We start from the raw sequence: 24,350 nt of genomic DNA on the forward strand, positions 1-24,350 counted from the left end.
AATACACCTTTTATCTCTGTGATTACCTTGTATCTAAGCCTCTGCAGACTGCCCCCTGATCACATGGCTATTTATTTATTATTTATTGACTTGAATTTTATCCAGTTAGTGCTGTGTCCTGCACAACTCCACAGGTGAGAGCACAATATTATCTATATGGCTCACATGAACTAGCAGTCTCCTGTTGTGAAAATCAAATACAAAAGCATGTGATAAGAGGCTGTCTGTAGTGTCTTAGAAACAGGCAGACATTTAAAGGTTATAGAGTATATTAATATAACAATGTTGGTTGTGCAAAGCTGGGGAATGGGTAATAAAGGGATTTTATATCTTTTTATACAATAACTATTTTGGTGTTGACTGTCCCTTTAATTTTGTCTGTCATGTCACTTTACCATCCTTCCCAGCATCTATTAACTGATAGCCGTAGGTCAGATTCTGGGAAATTTGAGGTGGGGGTTGGGTGGTCTTGAGGCAGAGTTGGATGGTCCAGGGTTGGCTATGTGTATTTGGGAATTTCTGAGTAAGCACAGTTGTAGATTTCTTCCATAGGAGGCGGCCAGCAGGGTAAAGCCCTTGACAGTCCAACAGCTGGAAGCTCTGCCCAGTGGTTTATTCACTATAATGATAGCAATATGCTCAAATTGTTGAGGAATGATGGACTGGTAACCATGAAACTTAAAGGGATAATAAATCTTTTTTTTTTTTTTTCTTTAATGATTCAGGTAGAGCAGGTAATTTTAAGCAACTTTCTGATTTACACCTATTATCAATTTTGCTTCGTTCTCTTGCTATCTTTATTTAAAAATCAGGAATGTAAAGGTTAGGAGACGGCCCATTTTTTGGTTCAGAACCTGGGTTATGCTTGCTTATTGGTGACTAAATCTATAAACCAATCAGCAAGCGCTATCCTAAAATGGGCTAGCTCCTAACCTTACATTCCTGATTTTTCAAATAAAGATAACAATAGAACGAAGAAAAATTGATAAAAGGAGTAAATTAGAAAGTTGCTTAAAATTGCATGCTCTATCTGAATCAAGGATTTAGTGTCCCTTTAATAAATCTTTGAACTGATGAGTTCTACTTTATAAAGATGAGAGCTGACTCCCCCAGTAAACGTAGGAAAAAGCTGAATGTCATTTGCTAGGTCATGTAGCTCAGACAGACTCTGCTGATATCAAGCTGTGAACAGATCAAGCAGTGCATTACAAGGTCACAATGCACTACCCTGGCTAGATTAGAACATGGCTGGCAGAACAACAAATAATCACAGTGCCCTTATCTTGTTTAATTCATGTTTTAGCTGAGGAATGATGAGCACTTGGGAATAATTTCTTGGAAGTAATGCACTTACGGTCACCTCTCTATCTGTAAGATTAGCTGGAGATTGCAAACGAGGAGCAAATAATGATTTGCAGAGTGTCACATGTATTAAACTGGCACCAAGCTTGGCAAATGCACAGCTGCCACCTGATTCCTGTCTGCTGTAATTGCTAATGAGACTCTTGACTGTGTATGTTGCACATACAGGAGCTTCAGTTTGGGATATTTCCAAAATAGTATTTTTGGGGAATAAAAATATGTCATAGAAAATCTTGAATGCTATTAAATTCATTAAAGCGACATTCAAGTATAAAAATATAATGTTCTTTTTAGTTAGAGAAATGTATTTTTAAAGGGACATAAAAGTGCAAAAAGAAAATAATCTAATGTAAAGGAATGCAGTAGGGGAAACTAGCTGACTACATCTTATGAGTCAATGATAAGATGCATATGTGGGTAGCCACCAATCACCCTATAGCAGTGATGGCTAAATTTGGCACCCCTGATGTTTCAGAACTACATTTCCCATGATGCTCAACTAGACTGCAGCTTGACTAAGCATCATGGGAAATGTAGTTCCAAAACATCTGGGGTGCTAAGGTTAGCCATCACTGCCCAATAGCTACCAATAATGCATTGCTGCTCATGTACCTACCTAGTAGATATGCTTTTTCAACATAGGATACCAAGAGTAAATGTGTTAATAGAAGTAAAATGAACGTTTAAAGTGACATGAAACAGAATTGTTTTCTTTCATCATTTAGGTAGAACATGCGATACTAAACAACGTTCTATTTTACGTTTATTATCATTTTTGTTCTCTTTGTGTCTTTTGCTGAAAAGCAGGGAAATAAGGTTAGGCGCGTGTCTCTGGAGCACTATATGGCAGCAGTTTTGCAAGAATGTACCCATTTGTAAGAACACTAGCGGGCAGCGCTATTTCCTGCAATGCAGTGCTCCAGACGCCTACCTGGGTATCTCTTCAACAAAGAATATCATGGGAACGGAGCAAATTTGATAACAGAAGCAAATTGGAAACTTTTTTTAAATTGTATTCTTTTTTAGTTTCAGATCCTTTTAATTTAGACATCATTTATTTCCATCCCTAGAACACAGCATTTCTAATATTCACAAGGTGTTTTAATTGTTATTCCCCTCCCCTGCAAAACTATACAAAATGTTACTAATAAAATAGCAGTTTAGGTCTTTTAACCCTTTGAGTGCTAAGCACTTTCCCACCTGGGTGCTAAGCTGTTTAAGGGATCCTCAATACTTACACTGTTAGAAAGATTAGGCGATTACCTTTCCAATGGTGGGTCTTGGGGGTCTGTAGCTGCTTAGATGCCTAAGATACAGGCTTCTAAGCAGCATGCTCCCTGCTCCTATACGTAACATTGTTCATTTTAAATAAAGTTGCACGGTGACGTCATCACGTTATTGCACCTGACATCACCGCGCATAATGTGAAGCCCCGGCGATGCCTGTCACTATGCAGGCCTGATCGCCGGGGTAGGAGCGGGTGGGAGCCCCCAGAACTCCTTCAAGGTGAGAGAGTGCTAGTGATGGCTCTGAGCCGTCGTTAGCACCAGTGTGGAAAACTCTGTGACGGCTTAGAGCCGTCGTCAGCACTCAAGGGGTTAAAGCATTTATTGTGTATGCAGATCTTTTATAAAACAGTGTTTAATTGCTAAAATATATTATATAGATTTTAACAAAATATGTTAATGTCCTTAAGGGGACAGTGAAGTCATAATCAGACATTCTTGATTCAGATAGAGGATACAATTTTTAACAACTCTCCAATTTACTTCTATTATTTAATTTGCTTCCTTCTCTTGTTATCTTTTGCTGAAAGGTTTATCTAGGAAAGTTCAGAAGCAGCAAATAACCTAGGTTCTAGCTGCTGATTGGTGGCTGCATATATATACTGATCGTCATTGGCTCACCCATGTATTCAGTTAGAAACCAGTAGTGCATTGCTGCTCCTTCAGCAAATGATACCAAAGAGAATGAGGCGAATTTGATAGCAGAAGTAAAATGGAAAGTTGATTAAAATTGTATGTTCTACCTAAATCATGAAAGAACATTTTTTGGGTTTCATGTTCCTTTAAGAGTACCAAGGAGTTAGATATATAATTTACAGTAGCTTTTAAATATCTGATGTAAAAAGCTAGACGTAAATATGATACATGCGACTCTAGCAAATGGGATGTAAAGAGATTTTTCCTAAAATAAAATGGACATACCGCATCGTAATGTAGAAAACATTATGTTTTATTGTGCAAGAGTTGTTTCTTCTTTCTCATTACCAATATGGCTGCAAGAAATGGATTTAATATGAGCTCATTATGATGTGGTTCCTGTAAGATGCCATTACTGAGGTTTCCTGTACTCCGGGTAATGGTCACATCGAGTATCAGAGCAGATTTTATATTTATCAGGCGCTGTCGTATCAGGCAATGCTGCAGAGGAAATAATACAAATCCTGACACATTTCCCAGAATACTCACATCTTTAGCTGAAAATAATGCAAAGAGAACCTGCGAATAGTCTGATGTATGTAGAGCACTGCAGCTATGATCTGAAAGGGGTTGTGAGCTAATGTAGCATTTTACTTACAGGGATTCTTACGGAAAAGCAAATCTCATAGGAGCAGTAAACTTCTGCACAACATTTGACCAGTACTTAAAGGGACATTCCGGTCAAAGCTAAAATACACATGGATGAATTGCATCTTTGAATAGAAACATTTTTGCAATATACATGTATTAGCATAATTGCATGTAGTAAAAGTTAGCAATGTTTTTTCTCTGCATGTGAAGCATAGCTAGATATTCTCAATGCACTAACATTTTAATTACTGCAGCTACTCATAGTGCAAGTGGGGCTTGTATTATGTCAGCAATTAACAAATTGAGCCATTACCAGATAGTACAGGCACCATAGGCTTTCCGAGCAAATGCTGTGCTTAAAATGCTGGTGCACGGTGCATATTTAAATACACTTTTTAAACAGCTACAACATTTCTTAGAAGCATTTTTGCTAATGCTTGTATATTACAAAGATGATTCCATTCAAAACTCAAATGCTTTTGTGTGGATTCCAATTTTGGCTGGAATGGAGCATAAATATTTTCTTATTTCTTTCCTTTATTAAGGCAAACGTTAGCTTGATAGCTGTTTACCTCGCTATACAGGGTTCTGGACAAGAAGGATATTACAATATAAGGTCTAAAAACTTAAATATTTTGCGTGATTTCTCTCCATGGCTGTATGTTTTTGATCATTGAGATCCCCTACAGAGCTTACCGTCTAAATTATTTTATCCAATGTGAGTGCACGCATAGAAGGCTGATGCAGCATTATGGCAGCAAAAAAATGTAAACTATAAATGACAAAATAACAATTTGGGGTTTTATGTCCCTTTAAAGCGATACTAAACCCAATTTTTTTTTCTTTACTGAATCAGACAGAGCATGTCATTTTAAGTAACTTTCTAATTTACTCCTATTATCAATTTGTATTTGTTCTCTTGGTATCTTTATTTAAAAAGCAGGAATGTGAAGCTTAGTAGCCGGCCCATTTTTGGTTCAGAACCTCGGTTATGCTTGCTTATTGGTGGTTAAATGTAGCCACCAATAAGCAAGCGCTATCCAGGGTGCTGAACCTAAAATGGGCCGGCTACTAAACTTAAAATTGCATGCTGAATCTGAATCATGAACGAAGAAATTTGGGTTTAGTATCCTTTCAAATAAATACTTAGGGCCAGATTACAAGTTAAATGGTATTTAACACTCCCACTAAAGAACTAACTTTACTAGAATGAAGCAAGAAAAGTGGAAAAAAACACCCTACTCATGCTCAAACCCAATCGTATATTCTCAAGTGCGCTAACCTGACATTAAAATATGAATATTTTGATCGATTTTAGGGGTAAATTGATAGTTTACACTACTTACCAGGTGCCCTGCTAAAGACCCCAATAAGATATATCCCTCATAGATGCTATTGATTAAAAATAATAGCCTTAGCAGAGTATATACTCTGGATTCCAGCTTTTAAAGATAGCAACGATTACAGACCACGGGGTGGGAAAATGGCGGCTGTAGATGACTGGAAACAAAGGGTTCTATCTATCCTAGAGACTTCACTTCAGCGTATGGAGTTACAACTGCTGAACGCTATAGCAGAGATGTTGCCAAGCCGAAAATCAACTACATGGTCTATGCATGGGGAAGGAATAACAAGCACTGGGGTTAATTTGCTAGATACGACCACGGACATCCGGAACCCTACAATTAAGGACCCGACCCACTTCATGGAGGAGTGCCTGCAGAAACGGGAACAAAGATCACTGGGAATGAGTCTTCAGAACCCCGGTCTGCTTCATGCTCTGCCATTGGTCTGTCACAGAGCTATTATGCCGGTAGCAATGCTTGATTTGCAGAGAGACCTACCGCAGGATACTTCGTACACCCTAGAAAGGGATTCATACATGCTTGAAGACACTTGCGATAGCAAGATAACCCTATACCCAGCTATAGGCTGTGATGTGATCCTGTCGGCATTAATCCTGGAGCAGCCCTCACCTGGCCTGTGGCGGGAGAAAGAGATAAAGGTTAGAAATCCTTATGCTTCAGATCGGATAAACTCTGAGCGAGCCTTAATGCTACTGGAGAGTTCTAGAACTGGCATTGGATGAATTTTAAAATGACATGATATGCCCCTAAACATTACTCTGAAGATGGGGGACATACTTCCTTCTTGGTAACTTTGATCTGGTTGTTACATTCTATTCGTATGATTGTTACTTTCCATATTAAGAACTCAGAGAATACATCCTGTAAATCCAAAATTGGTTAAAACCCTGCCTGAACTTTACCCCTCTTTCTGGTCCAATTATTTGAATAACCCTGTTGAGTACTTGATACTACCCTTTCATAAAATGGCGTAGCTTAGATCTTAACTCTAATTTTAGCGAGAAACCCCTATAATGTAGTAATTTCTACTTACCCTAGAATGCCTTTTTATATATTGACCATTATCATAGCTCCTATAATCCCTCTATGAGACCTTTGCGACTCCAGATGAGACTTGTCTTTGAGCAAACGGTTATGGTCTGAAACATTCCTATAAGTTAGCAAATTTTGACATAGTTATGTTATTTTTATATCATTTATACATTTGGTTACATGATATGTTTGGAAACTGCAATATATTGAATGTTTATATTTCTTCAACACATTAAGAAAAATTATATTAAAAGGGATGGGAAGGGTATCTTCACTCACCCTTTCCCACTCTGTGAGTCAGAGTGGGTCATACCCAGTACCCCTTCTCCGTCTTCGTCCAGTGGTGACAGCAATCCCTGAGGGGAGATACAACTCACATCCCTTTCCCATATTGGTTTAGTGGCGACAAAATCCTAGAGGGATATTACATCTAACTGAGTACCTTATGGGGTTACAACTTCATGCATAGCTCTTATTTCTCCTTACAATGTTATATATACTCTTTGCCAACCCAGCCTTAAAATGTTATCTTTCGGCTCCGCCCCCCACTCCCCTCTTTTCCCCCCCCCCTGACACCATCAGCATTTCTACTGAGCTTCAGTATTAAACATTCCCAGGAACTCCTACCCCACTTCCTTACACCTTTGAGCTTACCTCATAAGCAGAGGAAAAGAAATCCTGTGGAATTTTATTTTGGTTTTCATGTATGTCTAAATGTTTACTATCCAATGTTAAGAATAATACTACTTGAGATGTAATATGTACTTTTGCTTAACATTACCAAAGCCCGCGACTGAAGAAGCCTCTATTGTATATATTACCAAATCCCATTGATAATGTGACATACCTATAGTACTCGTTTAAAGTTTGGATACAGTACAAAGTAATACTGATTTTATGTTCACGATTTGATATTGTATATGCACCTGTATGCATCTATTTTTCTGTATATTGGCTTATGTTCATATTCATGTTTCATGATTATTTAACTACTTATGTAAAAACAAAACTTTTCAATAAAAATTATCTTGGAAAAAAATATATGAATATTTCACATTCCAATGTTCTTCACATAAAAGAATATATTCTATGTATTCATAGATACATATTTCTATAAATATCTGATGATATTTTGGTACAACATATATACAGATATATAGGAATATCTATTTATAAATGCATATAACATATTCCCTTATTTGTAGAACATTAGAATGTGAAATGTTTATAGTAATATGATTAAATATTAATATTGCATAAATATGTTTTTACATGTTTTCATCTACTTAATTGCAAAGGGCTCAAATGCACTTATATATATATATATATATATATATATATATATATATATATATATATATATATATGTATGTATTTATGTGTTTTTAAATACAAATATACAGACATATAAACATATATATATATATATATATATATATATATATATTTGTATGCATATATATTATATATATATATATATATATATATATACACATACAGACAAATACATATTTAGACATGTATATGTATGTATCTCTCTGTTAATACCCTTTGCCTGCCTTTTCTTTCTAATACCTGAGACCTCATATCTTTGAGCCCTTATAACTTTTTTGTGCAATATTTTATTTTAATCATTTTTATTAGATTAGTGTTATTATGAGTGTAACTGTACTTTGTAATGTATTTTGTGACACTTTTTTGTTTTGCAAAACAGTTAACCAGAGCTCTGATTATGCGGTATCCATTCTAGCGTAAATCTCTATTGTGCTCAAGCAATCGCGTTTACTTTTAACTTGTAAAACGAGCGGTAAACCCGATGCGCCCAAACACCCATGATAAACCCCATTTTGCTTGCGCACAACTGTTAAAGCAGCAATGATATAAGACTATCTTTATGTTTAAATCTTTTTATTGGTACAGCATTTAAAATAAACAGATACATCAAATATATATCAACAGAAATGCTAAACATTACAGTGTCTTTCCAACTTATATATTTCTGCCTTCCTTTTAATAAAAACTTGAGCGAGAAATTCCCACGGCTTCTAATTCGTGTTGAGAGGGTGTGTATCCCAAAACCTTGCATCTGGAAATTCCCATCCTCCCAAGTCTGTCTCCAACTTTATCCACACTGCCTCCTTTGAGAGTCTATGAATCAGAGAGTTTTGCGCTAGTCTGCAAGCTCTATAATAGTCTATTAGATTCAGTACTCCCAGTCCTCCTGCTGTTTTGTGTTTGGTCAGTATTGTGTTAGAAATTCTGGCTGTCTGTTTACCTCTTATAAAGGCAAGAATCTCTGATTGTATGATTGCTAGGTCCGCATTTATAATTTTAATAGGTAGAGCTCTAAACAAGTACAATATGCGAGGTAGAATATTCATTTTGACAGCTGAGAGTCTACCTAACCAGAAGAAACCATAGTTTTTCCATTTTTGCAGGTCTTTTCTTATAGCTTTAAAGAGTCGGACATAGTTATTTTGATATAAATCTTAAAATTGGGTGGCTAAATGAATTCCTAAATATTTTAGAGTGTGTTTGGCCCATTGCAGTTCAAAATGTATTTCTATTGTCTTTCTCGTATGTGGAGGGATTTTGATGGGTAAGGTTTCGCATTTATATAGCTTAATTCAGTATCCCGATATTAAGGAGAATTTATTTAGAACATTGTATAAATTTGGAAGGGATAAGAGTGGTTTAGTTACTGTAAGTAGTATGTTGTCCGCAAAAAGTCAATTTATAGTCAGTGTTTTGTATTTTGACCCCTGATATGCAAACAGGAGTGGAGACAGCGGACATCCTTGTCTAGTTCCGTTTAGTATAGGGAATTCTTTAGATTTGTATCCAGCTGAGGATACCTGAGCTGTTGGGGATGAGTATATTGCTTCAAGGGCTGTGATAAAAGTGTCGTCAAATTTCATATGGGATAGTATTGTGAACATATATTGCCAATCAATTATGTCAAACACCTTCTCTGCATCCAGCAAAAGAAGCAGATAATGCGTCTGTTTCTTTTAGGAAGTGTATAATATTTACCATATGCCTGATATTGTCAGGGACTTCCCTATCTTTGATGAAGCCCACCTGGTCCGGATGAATCAATTTGGGCAGAATCTGCTTAAGGCGGTTGGCTAAAATTTTCGTGAAATATTTTAAAATCCTGATTATTTAGGGAGATTGGGCGGTAGCTAGAACATAATTTTAAATTTTTGCCTGGTTTGGGATCACTACTATTTTAGCTTGGAGCAAATCTGGGGGAACTGGGTGATCCTCCTTGATATGGTTGCAAAATCTGGTTAAATGAGGAACGAAAGTCGTTTTGAATAATTTATAATATTCTCCTGGGAATCCATCTGGACCCGCCGATTTTCCCGGTTTAAGAGCTTTGATTGCTAGAGTTACTTCTAACTGTGATATATAGTTATCAGTTTCAGAAAGAATTTATAGCGGAGTGTCCTTCAGAAATTCCGTCGTTAAATTCTGAATCTCGGGTATGTGACTTACTTTTTGTCCGTCATGGAGCTTCCGTAATACTCTGCAAAGGTGTCTACTATTGTTTGTGGGTGAGATGATAAAGAGCCATTTACTGTCTCTATTTATGGAATTGCAGAGGCTCTACATTGTTCTCTGATTTGATGAGCTAAGAATTTGTCAGGTTTGTTAGCATAAATGTAGTATTGGGATTTTCATTTTTGTATAGCTATACTTGCTTGTAAGTTCATTACTTTGGCTAGTAAGTTCCTTTTAGATTGTAATGTGAGTAAGTTGATGACTGTTGTGTGAGTTTATGTTTTCGTTCCAAGTTTTCTATTTCCTTATGTAGTTGGGCCATATGGTTTTTGTATTGTCTTAACTTATTTGTCTTTTCTTGTATAAGGAGTCTTCTTATGACTGTCTTATGGGATATAAGACTATCTTTAAAAGAAAATGAAGCTAGCATAGGAAAAGAAGTACAGTCTTCTTGTAGTTTCTTTCTGTTAGAGATATCTGGATTTCTCACGTGACTTGGATTTAATTTAGAAACATAAAATGAAACAAAAATAAATAAATAGACAAATAAAATGAAAATAGTGACGTTGGGTTCTAGTAAATAAATACAAATACACTAACTGTTGCAATCCAGTCTTGCATATTAGATTAATTCTGATGGAAATGTTTTTACTTACTTTTGTTCATTTAATGGTAGGAAATAATTATAATACACAGTTTCCATTTCTTTACTTCTGGACTTAAAAAAATATAGAGGATGATGGTAAAACCCTCTACTTATAATAAGTAAACCATATTACTAGATGTGGTACTTGAATCTGTTTCTCTTAATAGCCAGTAGCCAGAAGATGTGCATTAAAATCAGATAGGGACGAACAGGACTTTAGATTTGGTTTGCATGAGGAAAGTTATATTTGTAACGCTGTGATTTTGCTTCTCTCCTCTCTAGGAAGTGATGCATGCTCTGAGGCAGACTTGGCATACCACCTGCTTCGTCTGCGCTGCTTGCAGGAAACCGTTTGGTAATAGCCTATTCCATATGGAGGATGGAGAGCCTTATTGTGAGAAAGGTAAGAACTAGTAAAAGTTATACAGTATACTGTCACCAGAGTTCCGCCATGTTTTACAAGCTTAGTTTCTAAACCTCTGACCTATAGGTATCGTCTTTACACTAACCTTAGATTAGCAGTTAATCGTGTGTATTACATTTTATATACCACTGACTGTATCACAGAAACAATGTTCAACATATAGGGGCTGATTATCTAAACGTTTCTGTTTCTGACGTAGTTTATCATGCCGACCTTCACAGGGGCTGCCCTGGTGGATTTATCTTTAAAAAATCCAAGGGTCTCCTATAGAAAGTAATAGAGATCCCGAAAAGAAAATCTTTCCTGTTAGCAGTGAGCAGGGGGCACACTTTAAAAATGTAATCCTGCATCAAAAATAAACACATTGCGCTGCCTTCTGCATACAGCATCTTACAATCGCCTCTATTTTCGTATACAAGTATTTTTCTATTGGGGTATTAAGTATTTTGCATATTTTGTCACAATCTCACACTTTTTAGTTTGCGAGAAAAAAGAGTGAGATCTGTGGGGCGGAAATGTTTAGATAATTACACATGGATTTGAGAGAAGATTTGAGAGAAAATTTCATAAACACCCATGTTCAGCCCATTTTATGACTAAACAATTTTGCTTTGTATTTTGTACTTATTAGAAATGTAGGTGTTTTTGCACATCCACTGTACTTAAATTACAATTTACACTGTGCATATTTAATACGGTTACTCTTGGGTAATTTACATACAAATTTTACGTTTTTTATTTTAATGCACCTTAACAAAACAATTTTTTCCCCTGTGTATTTATGTCTGAATGGTTCATTTTCTATGATTTTTAATTTACAGTTTTCATTGTGCACTTCTGTAAAGTCTGCATCTCCTTCCCATACAAAATGCAGTATACGCCCCTTACCGAGACACCCTGTTTTCGGGGTAAAAAGTTGCTTTAAATAATTCCAGTGGTCTTATGCACAACATGGTACTTCATTCAGGCATGTTTTCCATTCAGATACACACTACCATCGCTCATTTGTGCATAAACAATACATTTTCATTCATACACAAGTCAACCAAATTAATTAATTCACCCATAAACAGATCATGATTATTCATAGCATACACATCACACACTCATTCAGATATGCTCCATACACTTTATATACCCGTCATGTTCATTAATTATTCACACTAATTCATATACACAGAGGTAGAAAAGTGGATCTCAAAAAACAAACTCTTCCTAAACACTGACAAAACTGTCACAATGATCTTTGGAATGGGATCTAAATTACACAAATTACAAAATTCACATCTACGCATCAAAACAAAATCCAATTGCACACCGACCGCAGTCCACTATTTCAAATACTTGGGTATGTTGTTAGACCCCAATCTATATTTTGGCCTCCACATAGAAAAACTTGCATCTAAACTTTATCCAAAACTAGGTGCCCTGTACAGAAACAAATCCTGCCTCAGCTCTACAGTAAAGGAAAAGATTGTACAGCAAATGCTGATGCCTATCATGGATTATGGGGACGTAGTATATGCACCTGCACCACAAACTCACCTTAATAAACTTAATACATTGTATAACTCATTCTGCCGCTTTGTGCTACAATGTAACTACAGGACCCACCATTGTGACATGCTAAAAGAACTAAACTGGCTGACGCTGGAATCCAGACGCACCCTCCATCTGTCCTGCCTTGTGTTTAAGAGCTTTTCTGAGAAGCTCCCACCCTACCTGAGCAGAGTGCTCTCCCCGGCTGTTCCCACCTCCTATAACCTCCGATCCAGTACCAGCACATTATTTAGTTTGCCACAATACAAAAAGAAAGCAGCTCAATCCTCCTTTTCCTATAGAGCGCCACAATTATGGAACAACCTCCCGCACATTTTCAAACCTTCCCCAAGCCTAAAATCCTTTAAGAGATCCCGTTCTACATATCTCAAAACAGAATGCACCTGTCATGGTTGATTATATATTTCCTACCTGTTCTATGTAAAATGTTGCATATATTAGAAATTATTATTGTTTTTGTATTTTATTGTACCCTATTGTAACAATGCAATGTTTTGGGGACCCAGGACATACTTGAAAACGAGATAAATCTCAATGTATCCTTCCTGGTAAAATATTTTATAAATAAATAAATAAATAAATATACACATATCACACAAATATATAGCAAATACTCATATTTACATTTACATTCATATATTTACAGCTCACAGATTTATATAAACAACATATTTCTAATATACAAATTCTATTATATATAACACACACACCATATTCATATGTATGTCTCATGTACATATAAACAAGCCAAGTCAGTTTATTTAGCTAAAGACCAAACAAACCACTTCCATTAAAGGGATAGTCAAGTCAAAATTAAACTTTCATGGTTCAGATAGAGTAGCAATTTTAAGCAACTTTCTAATTTACTCCTATTATCAAATTTTCTTTGTGGTCTTGGTATCTTTATTTGAAAAAGCAGGAATGTAAGCATAGGAGTTGGCCCATTTTTGGTTCAGCACCTGTATAGCACTTGCTGATTGGTGTCTAAATGTAGCCACCAATCAGCAAGTGCTACCTAGGTGCTGAATCAAAAATGGTCCGGCTCCTAAGCTTACATTCAGATAAAGATACCAAGAGAACAAATAAAAATTGATAATAGGAGTAAAATAGAAAGTTGCTTAAAATTGCTGCTGTATCTGAATCATGGAAGTTTAATTTTGACCTGACTATTCCTTTAATTAATATATAGACACCAACACAGTTGTGCATATGTCGCTGCTGATTGTGTCTCCGGTATTGTAGTTCATGCGCTTAAGCATTTTGCAGGGGTTAAACACATATTTACGCGCAAGCAGTTTCACATTAGGGAATTGTATTATTGTATTATTATGTCCTCTTCTAAGGGAATGATACGTTATAAACACAATTTTAGAATATCTGTATTTGATTCCGTTTTTAACTAAAACATGTGTTTGTTTTTAGATTATATTGCTCTTTTTAGCACAAAATGCCATGGATGTGATTTCCCTGTGGAAGCTGGAGATAAGTTTATTGAGGCTCTTGGGCACACTTGGCATGATAGCTGCTTTATTTGTGCTGTAAGTATCACACCTGGTATTTTATACACCCATCCTACAGAAAATACAGTTACTATGGGATTTATTTTCCTCTAGTCTTTGATTCCATGAGTCGTCAATCCTCGTCCCCTTATAAATAATAATTTACCTTACACACATAACCACATAAATGGATACAATGACACTTGTTCCTTTGGTGAAATTCTGGCCACAGCCGTTTATTAAATAACAGTTTGAAACACTTAAATAAATAAAAAGCCGTTTATTAAATAACAGTTTGAAACACTTAAATAAATAAAACTTTTCAGAACCACAAATAGACTTTAATTAACTATACAACTATAATAAACCCAAAGATGCTAGCCCCAGTCTTACATCTTTTATTCTTCCTTCTCTTTTTGACCAGGCTGTAATTATTGATTACCTGGACTTAAATAAGTCAGTTACTTTTTTTTTACCCAAAGCTCCAAGGGACCCCATGTTCAAGGAGCTACTTGCTCTGCTCTCCCACCCAGTGGGGAGGTTATCCCAACCGCTTATGGCCGTAGTTCAGTTGCTGACATGAGGGGACTAGCACCTGCCAACTACTGTGACAAACAAAATCTTTGAAAACAAAATGGGAGGGAGGGCAAATTGCTGCCGTCTATCTATTTGGCGCTAAACTATTAGTCTCTGCCCTGCCTTAAAAACCCTTTCTCTCAGATCCAACCCTTAGAGCCTACGTAGGGCCTGTCTCCTCCCAGGGGTCAAAGGCCCCCTATGCTCCGCTGTGTCCTGGGGCTATCTTTCTGCAGTTGTATGGAAAAAATATAAATAAAATACACAGAGACAGTGATAGTATACTATAGATAGTCTCTTTTTACTATATCTTTTAGTAAACTAGGTCTTGTCTATTAAAGATACATAAACATGCAAAAACAAAATGCTGTAATCATTACAATATTGTTTGCATTAACACATAATTTAAGTCTGGGGGTTAGCTGAACACATCTGGTGAGCCAATGACAAGAGACATATGTGCATAGCCACCAGTCACCAGCTAGCTTCCAGTATTTCATTGCTGCTACTGAGCCTAAGTATGCTTTTCAACAAAGGATATCCAAAAAATTTTTTAGTACATTTGATAACAGAAGTAAACTAAAAGGTCTCTTAAAATTGTATGCTCTGTCTAAATGATGAACGTTTAATTTGGACTTTCATGTCTCTTTAAAGGGACAGTATACACCAATTTTCATATAACTGCATGTAATAGACACTACTATAAAGAATAATATGCACAGATACTGATATAAGAATTCAGTATAAAACTGTTTAAAAACTTACTTAGAAGCTCCCAATTTAGCACTGTTGATGAGATTAGCCTGAGACACCCACTGAAAGGGGCTGCTAGCAGACCCCCCCCCTCCTTTGCATATAAAAAGACCCATTACACAAACAGAAGCAGTCTGAAGTTTGTATACATCAGTATATATCTAAAACTTTGGGGCTTGGTTAGGAGTCTGAAAATCAGCACAATGTTATTTAAAAATAAGCAAAACTATACATTTTAACAAAAACACACCCGATGGGCTATATAAATTGATCATCTACAAAACATTTATGCAAAGAAAATCTAGTGTATAATGTCCCTTTAACTGTTAACCATATATACTTTCACTCTGCACTATACCACCATAAACAAATTCACTTACATTAAATTTCTATCAAAAGTGGTAAAAAAAAAATATTTTTTTATTATTAATAACAGGTTTGCCATGTGAATTTGGAAGGCCAACCCTTTTACTCCAAGAAAGATAAACCTCTCTGCAAGAAACATGCCCATGCCATCAATGTCTAAGGATGAATCATATGTATGGGAGACAAAGTGCGCAACAGAACAATGCGTATGTTCAGTACTAAATAAAATGGGTTGTATATCAATAACATCAGGAGGATACTTTCCATCACTCTATGCAAATGTATCAAAATATAAGATTTACAAATGCATTTCTTTTTTGTTTAAAAAAATGTCCTAAATGTGATGTTTTTGTTGGGTAAAATTCAGTACACTCATAATGAAAGCTAAGGAAATAACTGCAGCTGTAAAAAGCAGTGAGATTGTTGGATAAAGCTGTTTGCAACTGTGATAAATTATTATCTCCAATTGTTCCTAGCAACAATATACTTTCATACCGAACATATTATTTATTTTGTTGTCTATGGAGTTATGGGGAATTTATCATTTTGTTGATGATCATAAAATAATTTTAGGAATAAAATATAAATTATACAAAATAAATAAAAAAAAAAACATAGTAGAGAAGACAGATTATTGCAAAAAACACTATCAACATTATGTTGATATAATAAACAGTTCACTTAGTAATCTTTACAGAGAGGTCTGCATTTATCTGGTCTGTAAAATATTTGTAGCTGAAGGGGTGGAAATATTTATATAGCCATGAGGTGCAATTTTTTGGACACACAAGCTATTTGACATTTAATATCAGATATCTGTCATTTTAGTTATTTGTAATTTTGCCTCCCCCTCCCCCTCTTTTCAGCCATACATGTTCTGAGAAACTATGACCTTCCATTGCTTTTTTACGGCTGAATAAAATCTATAAATTGTAAAATCTGCAGGCACACAAATTTCTCATAGCTCAAAACGTATGCCCACATCAATGTGGCTTAGTTCTTTAATTTTAGTGGTGTTTTTTATTTTTACAATTGCTTTTTTTATATCACTTCCTCATGCCACAATTGTGAGGTTTTGCCAACTATTTCTTTTATCATTTTTTTTGCAGAGGTGCCTTACACTGTGTATTGCATCTGACACAACTGGGGTTAAAAACAGCTTTGTAGTAGCTGGATCTAAAAATGTTTTGATGAGATTGAGTGCATAGGCTCAGTTATAGCAAAAAGAAAAAAAAATAACAGAGTGCCAAGCAACCAGATGTACAGTATTTTTAGAGCTGTAGTCGATAGTGTTTTAAAATAAATGAAGTGCATCTTCGCCAAAAAAGGCAGTGCAAGCTGACTGTTTATTTCATGGATCTCCACAACCTCAGTAAGAACAGACAATTACACAATTTATAGTTCTTTGTGCCAAGATGGGATAGTTATTAACTAACACTTCACAATTCTTAAAATAACAAAATAAAATAAATATAAGAATCAGGTCAACTGTTTATAACTACAAGTTCATTTAAATACTGTGCTGTGCTTTATTACAGATAGGGGAGCAGGGACACACACACACACACAATCTTAAAACACAAATTAAAGCCTACTTTAAACACATATCAATAGGTAACAGACACATGTTTAATCCGTTTAATGTCACAGAGGGCTGACTTATATTACAAGTATTTCAACTTTCTTTGTTAGCCATGGACTTAAATGGAAATATAGCATGCAATACAATGGGCTTTATTTACTGTAGCATTAAAGGGACACTGTACTCTGTTATATGAAAAAGCAGCATGTAAACATATAGGGATTTTTTGCAAGAAAATGTATTTAAGTAAAAACTGTTTAAATTGATGTATATATCAGTGTTACTTGTATATTTGCAAATATTAAATAGCTTATATTAACAGTAGGTACTTCCTGTTTATAAAGAAAGTACCTATCAGCCAATCAGAATAAATAGGGAGTGCTTATCTGCCAATAAGCATTAGTATGAAGTACACAAGTGAGGCAGTTGTATTATTTTAAAATGAAATATCTTTTGCTTCCCCTTCTTTAATTGAAAAAAGTCCAGTCCACATTTAGATGCTACTCTTTTATATGAATAGAAGACAAATTTGAGTACAGTGTCATTTAATACTAATTTAGTTTACACGCTGTCATATTTTAGCATTGTGGTTTATTTAAAAAAAAAAAAAAAAAACATTCTTAGAAAAGCTTTGCTTTTTGAAACGAATCAGAAATATGTCACTTGTTATATATACTCCATAGACAGCAAACAAATGTTGTCTGTGTACTGCAAGAGGAAATAATTTTTCATGCTCTCAAGTCATTGAGATTTGCATACAGAAGATTCTCTGAAAATGTTACTGAAATGTTTACAAGTAGCTTATAGTCTGAAATGAATAATAGTTGTTTTGGGGTGATGGTGCCTGTAAGAATTAGGGTTAAAGAGATACTAAACCCAAATATTTTATTTCATGATTCAGAGAGAGCAGCAACTTTCTAATTTACTCCTATTATCAAATTTTCTTCTTTCTCTTGGTATCTTTATTTGAAAAGCATAAATGTAAGCTTAGGAGCCGGCCCATTTTTGGTTCACCACCTGGGTTCCGCTTGCTGATTGGTTTCTAAATGTAGCCACCAATCAGCAAGCGCTATCCAGGGTTCTGAACCAAAAATGGGCTGGGTGCTCAGCTTACATTCCTGCTTTTTCAAGTAAAGATACCAAGAGAACAAAGAAAAAAAAATCATAATAGGAGTAAATTAGAAAGTTTCTTCAAATTGCATGCTCTATCTGAATCATGGAAGAAAATATTTGGGTTTTTATATCCTTTTAAAACATTCATCTTTTAAAAAATATATATTTTCTTTTGTCCAGGTTTCTTTATCATTGTCCACAGACATTTTATTGGCTAGAAAAAAAAGTATTAAATACATATAGAAGTTCTGTCAGATTTAATACTAAAGCAACACTCAATCCAGCCTTGCAAAGGTATTGTTCTTCACTATAACTGGCAAAGATATTTAGATGGAAATCTAAACATAAACTCTCAGAGCCAAGATACATTTCTTAAAATGCTTTAAAAGGATAGCCACGTTTTTTCAAAATCCACTTGAAATTTTGATTGTAAATAATAGGATGGATGAAGGTTAACGCATGTTTAGGAAAGGCAAGAAAAGACATTGAATAACTTTAAAATAATGGAAAATTAATGTATTTTTACATTAATCACAGGAGAAAACTGATACACTTTATTGGTTTTTATATAAATTAACACTAGTAAGCGCTGGTAAAAATCAAGAAAAGGGACATTGAATGACGAATTGATGAACTGACGATGAACAGCCAATAAGGGGAGTTTCATATTTGAAAGAGATTGTCATGATGATTTACATATTGTTAAATGATGATTATTAATTATCAAAAAATATATTATTTTTGTCATAGCCTATGCTTAACAAAAACATCATATTTATGATTGTTCATGATAAATGTATTTGTACATGTATTATTAACCTACATGAATAATACACAACGATTCTGTGCAGTTTTACATTTATGATCTTGTTTGTTGAGTGCACAGCACCACTCATTGCTTAAGTTGTTTTAAATTTAATGGTACATTTTAGTGTATGAGGTGACCTTCCTGCACTGACATTGGAATCTCAGGATCTCAGAAGACATTAAATTCTTAGGGTTTGCCAGAAATTTCCAGCACCCAGTCAATCATATTGATTGGTCATTGGTTCCCTGTGGTTTTACTCTGGGAGATGTAGTCCTGCTATCTATCTATCTATCTATCTATCTATCTATCTATCTATCTATCTATCTATCTACATTTTAACCAAAAAAACACATATGTTATTTAGTGTGTCAGAAGCTCAAACTTGACACAGTAAACGCTACAGAACCACCAGCCTCAGGAAATATGACCCTCATTTATATTTCCATACTAAAGATAAACTGCAAATATGTATAATTGTTTTAATGTGAATACAGTGGGAAGTTCCAATAAGGGTTGATAATTAATGTTTTCATTTTGTTCCTCTTTTACTTCATACAGAGTCTATTCCGTTCCAAAAAAACAAATAGCCAATATATATATATATATATATATATATATATATATAATTTCAGCTGCATTATTGCAAAAAAACCCTATATATATTAAATATTTTTAAGCAAACAACCAATTTATAAAAAGATCTAATAGGCAACAGATGGATAGAAGAAGACAAGTAGATAGATAGATAGATAGATATATGAAAGATAGATTGATTCATTATGAAAAGTATAGTTTAAATAAATAAATTAGCTAACACAATTTATAGTTGATACCTTGAATGTCTAACAGAGAACACAACTGCCTGATAACTTATAAACAAACAATAGATAACTTGTAAATCACAATAAGCAATATAAGTGAACAAAAAATGTGATATAGTGCACTATCAAAGGATATATATTTTGTGTTAAAAGTCCCAAAAGTATTTAAAAAGTCCCAAATTGGATGAAAATGTTGTTTAAAAGAAAAAGGAAAACCATCCGCTTACAAAGACCGTGGTAACACACACAGAGGTGGGGATTTGTAAAATTGGAGCTTGTAAACCTCTAAAATAATAGACGTGTGTTACCGCGGTCTTTGTAAGTTGATGGTTCTCATGTTTTTAACAATACCCTATGGGGAAAAAACAGTGGCTGTTAGAACAACTTTGAATAAAAACATACATAATAACCCATTGGTGCATGTAGGCCCTCATAAATTATCTTTTTAGAGGTGGTTTTTAAATTAAATGTTAATGAAAAAATATATATAATGAAGCTTATAACATAATATACTGTATATTATAGTAATATACAGAGAACAATTTAAAATAAATATTTTTGTTTGAAGTTTAACTTGGACTAAAACCCTAAATTCTAAAACAAAACTCCTTGGTAGGGGAAAAATTAATCATAGACAGAAATGCTGGTTGACGTTTTTTTATTTTATTTATTAATTATAAAAAGTATCATGGGCACAGCTTTTGCATTTTTTTTTCTTGTGATTATTTACTAAAAATAAATAGTATTTTTAATTGAGGTTTTGCAAACCTACATGTAAAAAAATCAATAGTTTTAGAGAACTTTGTATCACTGTGATTGAAATTGAATTTAAATATATATTATGAAGTGAAATATAAAAATATATAGAAAAAAAATAATTTGTTGCTAAAAAAAGACTGATATTACATGACGTGCAAATTTTTCTAACATTTTCTAATAATATTTCATGTTTAAGTAATGTCTTGTTAAATTAACAGTTTTTAAGAGTTAAGAGTTTTCAGCTGAATAAGTCAATTTTTATTTAAACACAGCTTCTAAAGTAGATTTTTTGTTGCCTTATTGCTGTACCTAACATACTAAAAGTGTTGACAATTTAATATTATGACATTTAAGTTATAGATAGATAGAAACTTATGAAAAAAAATGAATATTGTAATAGCTGTGATACATCTGTGTTTTATTTATTATAGAGTGTGTGTGAAAATAGTTTATTATAAATGCTATATTTTAATTAATTTTGACAAGCCTTTATTGTACTCAACTAATTTAAGATAATTAGAATATATTTACATATTTAGATTTCTAGGACATGTCATCTACCAGTGATCTGAAATCTACTTTTAGATAGGATTTTATTATTATTATTTTTTTCACAATGGTTGTCGATTTTTATTAGTAAGGAGCATTCTTTAAAAAGGGATATTGTATTAAAAATTTTAGTAAAAATTGTAACAGGTTTAAGAAACATTTGTTAAAATTTAAACTAGCAGAAAATACAAATTTGTGTACAAATTATACTGCTGTATTAATGGTCACTGGCTGATGGAGACAATTAAAGCAGCTCTGTTTAAAGAGGTAAATGTGTCTCCATAAGTAAAATCTGATTTAAATAGCACAGCAACATACATATTTTAAAGCAAAACAACGTAATGTAATGTAAAATTAAACAAATAAATAATGTGTACAATATCTCTTTAAGTGGGACAGATTTTAACCCTTGCTTTGTGATGTGCCTTGCATCTATTGTACTGTAAGAATGCACTGGGTATTTTTCAAAAGTAACACTGCTAATAGTTTGTATTTTTGGCTATAATTTTATATTTTTTATAGTTGACACTTAAAAATAATGTTGAAACAGAGTAAAGGCATACTGTTTTGAACACATATCAAAGTTCACCTCAAGACATCCAAAATGTTTTGGTAAACTCCAAAGCTGAATGCCTAAATATACATGCGAAAGCCAATAAAAGTCACAATAGCTGGATATAAATAAATAATTAAATAAATAAATACATAAATAAGAAAAAGACAACAAATAAAGTGCCATTATAGCCCTCACTTAATTCTATAAAAATATCTATATTTGTATTTTATTAATTTAAAGCTAGCTAGAAACTGTAATTAAAAAGTCAGTTAAATGGACAGTCAACACTAAAATTGTTATTGTTTAAAAAGATAGATAACGCCTTTGTAATCCATTCCCCAGCTTTGCACAACCAATATTGTTATATTAATATACTTTATAATCTTTAAACTTCTAAATCTCTGCCTGTTTCTAAGTCACTACATACAGCCTCTTATCACATGTTTTTTTATTTGCTTTTCACAACAGGGGAGTACTAGTTCATGTGAGCCATATACAGTAGATAACATTGTACTCACACCTGTGGGTTGTGGCAGACACTGCACTAATTGGCTAAAATGCAACTCAATAGATAATAAATAGTCAGTCATGTGATCAGGGGTCTGTCAGAAGATGCTTAGATACAAGTTAATCACAGAGGTAAAAAGTATATTAATATAACTGTGTTGGTTGTGCAAAACTGGGGAATGGGTAATAAAGGCATTATCTATCTTTTTAAAAAAAACAAAAAACATTTTTTTAGTTGACTGTCCCTTTAAAACTGAGATAACATAAAAAATATGTAAAGGTGTGTTCACCTCTGCTTGCAGGTGCATTATAATTCTTCACATGACTTGTTTGTTTTCACACCCAAGTTCTTGGCAGCAGGAAGCCTTAAATATGAGTTCCAAAGCATAAAGTCTGAGGTCTTTTGAGTGTCACAATTCCTTTATATTCATTTTTATACGCGTTTGATATTTTATATATGGGTATGTAACTGTAAAACTCATACTTGTCTACATCAACGATGGTTGTGCCACATGTGTGGTCAGTAGAAAGGTCTTTTTGTATTGCTATACAAATTGTTCCAGATCACTGCTTCTAATTTAAATCAAACCATAACCAGCTGATTTTATTTTTTGGGTGATATGGATTGTGGAAGACATTTCTTTCATACAGGCCCCATAGATGTATTAAAATTATATGCAATATTCTGAATTAAATTGTCTTTCAAATGTTGATGACTATACCAAATACAGTAGTAGACCAATGCTGTTTGTAACACAATCACACCATGATTCTAGTTGTGTGTTTGGAGACTTAGAATATTGATTTATGTTATTAATAAAGTTTTACAAAATGGAGTGTTGTTTTTGCATGAAAATAGTGTGCTTGGAAGTTGGTTTATAGTCTTGTGATTAATTTAAAGTGAAAGTAAATTTTCACCAACATACTTAATGCCATGGATTCCTCTTATAACACTATGTAGTCGCTGTTTTTTTTTTTAATTCCTTGTTATTTTTTTTATATCTTATCGATATTATCGATTTTTTTACCATCTCTGATGTTCCTCTGCCCCGCTCATTTCCTGGTTTGGCTATTTTAGAAGTAAGAGAAGCAACATGTATTGCGCATGCGTTATCAGTGAAAGATTCCAAATGATAAACTATTACATACTCAGATTCCTTTATAAATGTATAAGTGTTTGTATTTAAAATATTAATCTGATCGCTTTGTGCAGATGCTGGTACGTCAATCACAAAGTTTCCCTATTGAGGACAATGCGCATGCGTGTCTCATGAATGCACTTCTATACAGGGAGTGAATTCAATGAGACACGCATGAGTAGTTGAAGTTGGGGGCGTATATTCATGATTTTCAGATGCCACTGGGGGACCAATAAGAATCTTTAAGACAATATTTGTTATATACAAATATTTTTTTTTATCCAGGCAGAGGAACGGCGATATACATAAGCAGATTCAAAGGTACAATTATGACCTAATTAGATTATATATAAAAAAATCATGAATTAAACTCAACATAATTTTATATGTATTTTATGTTCCGGCATAGAGGTGATTGATAGTTTACTTTCACTTTAAACACTGCCATAACTCCACCATGTGCTCTTATTTTAATTATTATTATTAGTATAATTATTTGAATTAGAAAATACAATGCTGCAGACTGACAGTGTGAATGTATCATGTATGTACTAAGAGCCTAAAACATTCATTTTCAGCATTTGTAACAATGTATAGCCATACACTGAATAAAGTTAAAACAAAACCTGTCGTTTTCGAGCATGTGATGGTCTCAGTTGTATTCATACCTAAGTTCTAGTATTACATTTATATAGTAAAGTTATTAAAGTTAGTAAACTCTACAAATAACACAAAATATTTTGTGTAACTTTTAAAGGGATATTAAATACACAATACATATAATGATGTATTCAAAGCAAATATTAGCCTGAGAATAATATGTAAAAAAATTTAAAATATTAGTTTCTAAA

The 24,350-nt window shown here is 33.9% G+C and overlaps 1 protein-coding gene across 2 annotated transcripts in view; it reads left to right on the forward strand.

The window, feature by feature from the left end:
* Positions 1-24,124, forward strand: part of LOC128639840 (LIM domain-binding protein 3-like) — an 84,570-nt gene extending 60,446 nt beyond the window's left edge. For both annotated transcript variants that reach the window (XM_053692044.1, XM_053692043.1), the window contains exons 8-10: positions 10,770-10,890; positions 13,894-14,009; positions 15,736-24,124. In XM_053692044.1, coding sequence (XP_053548019.1) covers positions 10,770-10,890; positions 13,894-14,009; positions 15,736-15,825 — 327 coding nt within the window. In that variant the 3' untranslated portion in view covers positions 15,826-24,124. The remainder of the gene's footprint in view (positions 1-10,769; positions 10,891-13,893; positions 14,010-15,735) is intronic.
* Positions 24,125-24,350: the final 226 nt, after the last annotated feature.

Source organism: Bombina bombina, chromosome 9 (assembly GCF_027579735.1).
Source record: "Bombina bombina isolate aBomBom1 chromosome 9, aBomBom1.pri, whole genome shotgun sequence".
Taxonomy (NCBI): domain Eukaryota; kingdom Metazoa; phylum Chordata; class Amphibia; order Anura; family Bombinatoridae; genus Bombina; species Bombina bombina.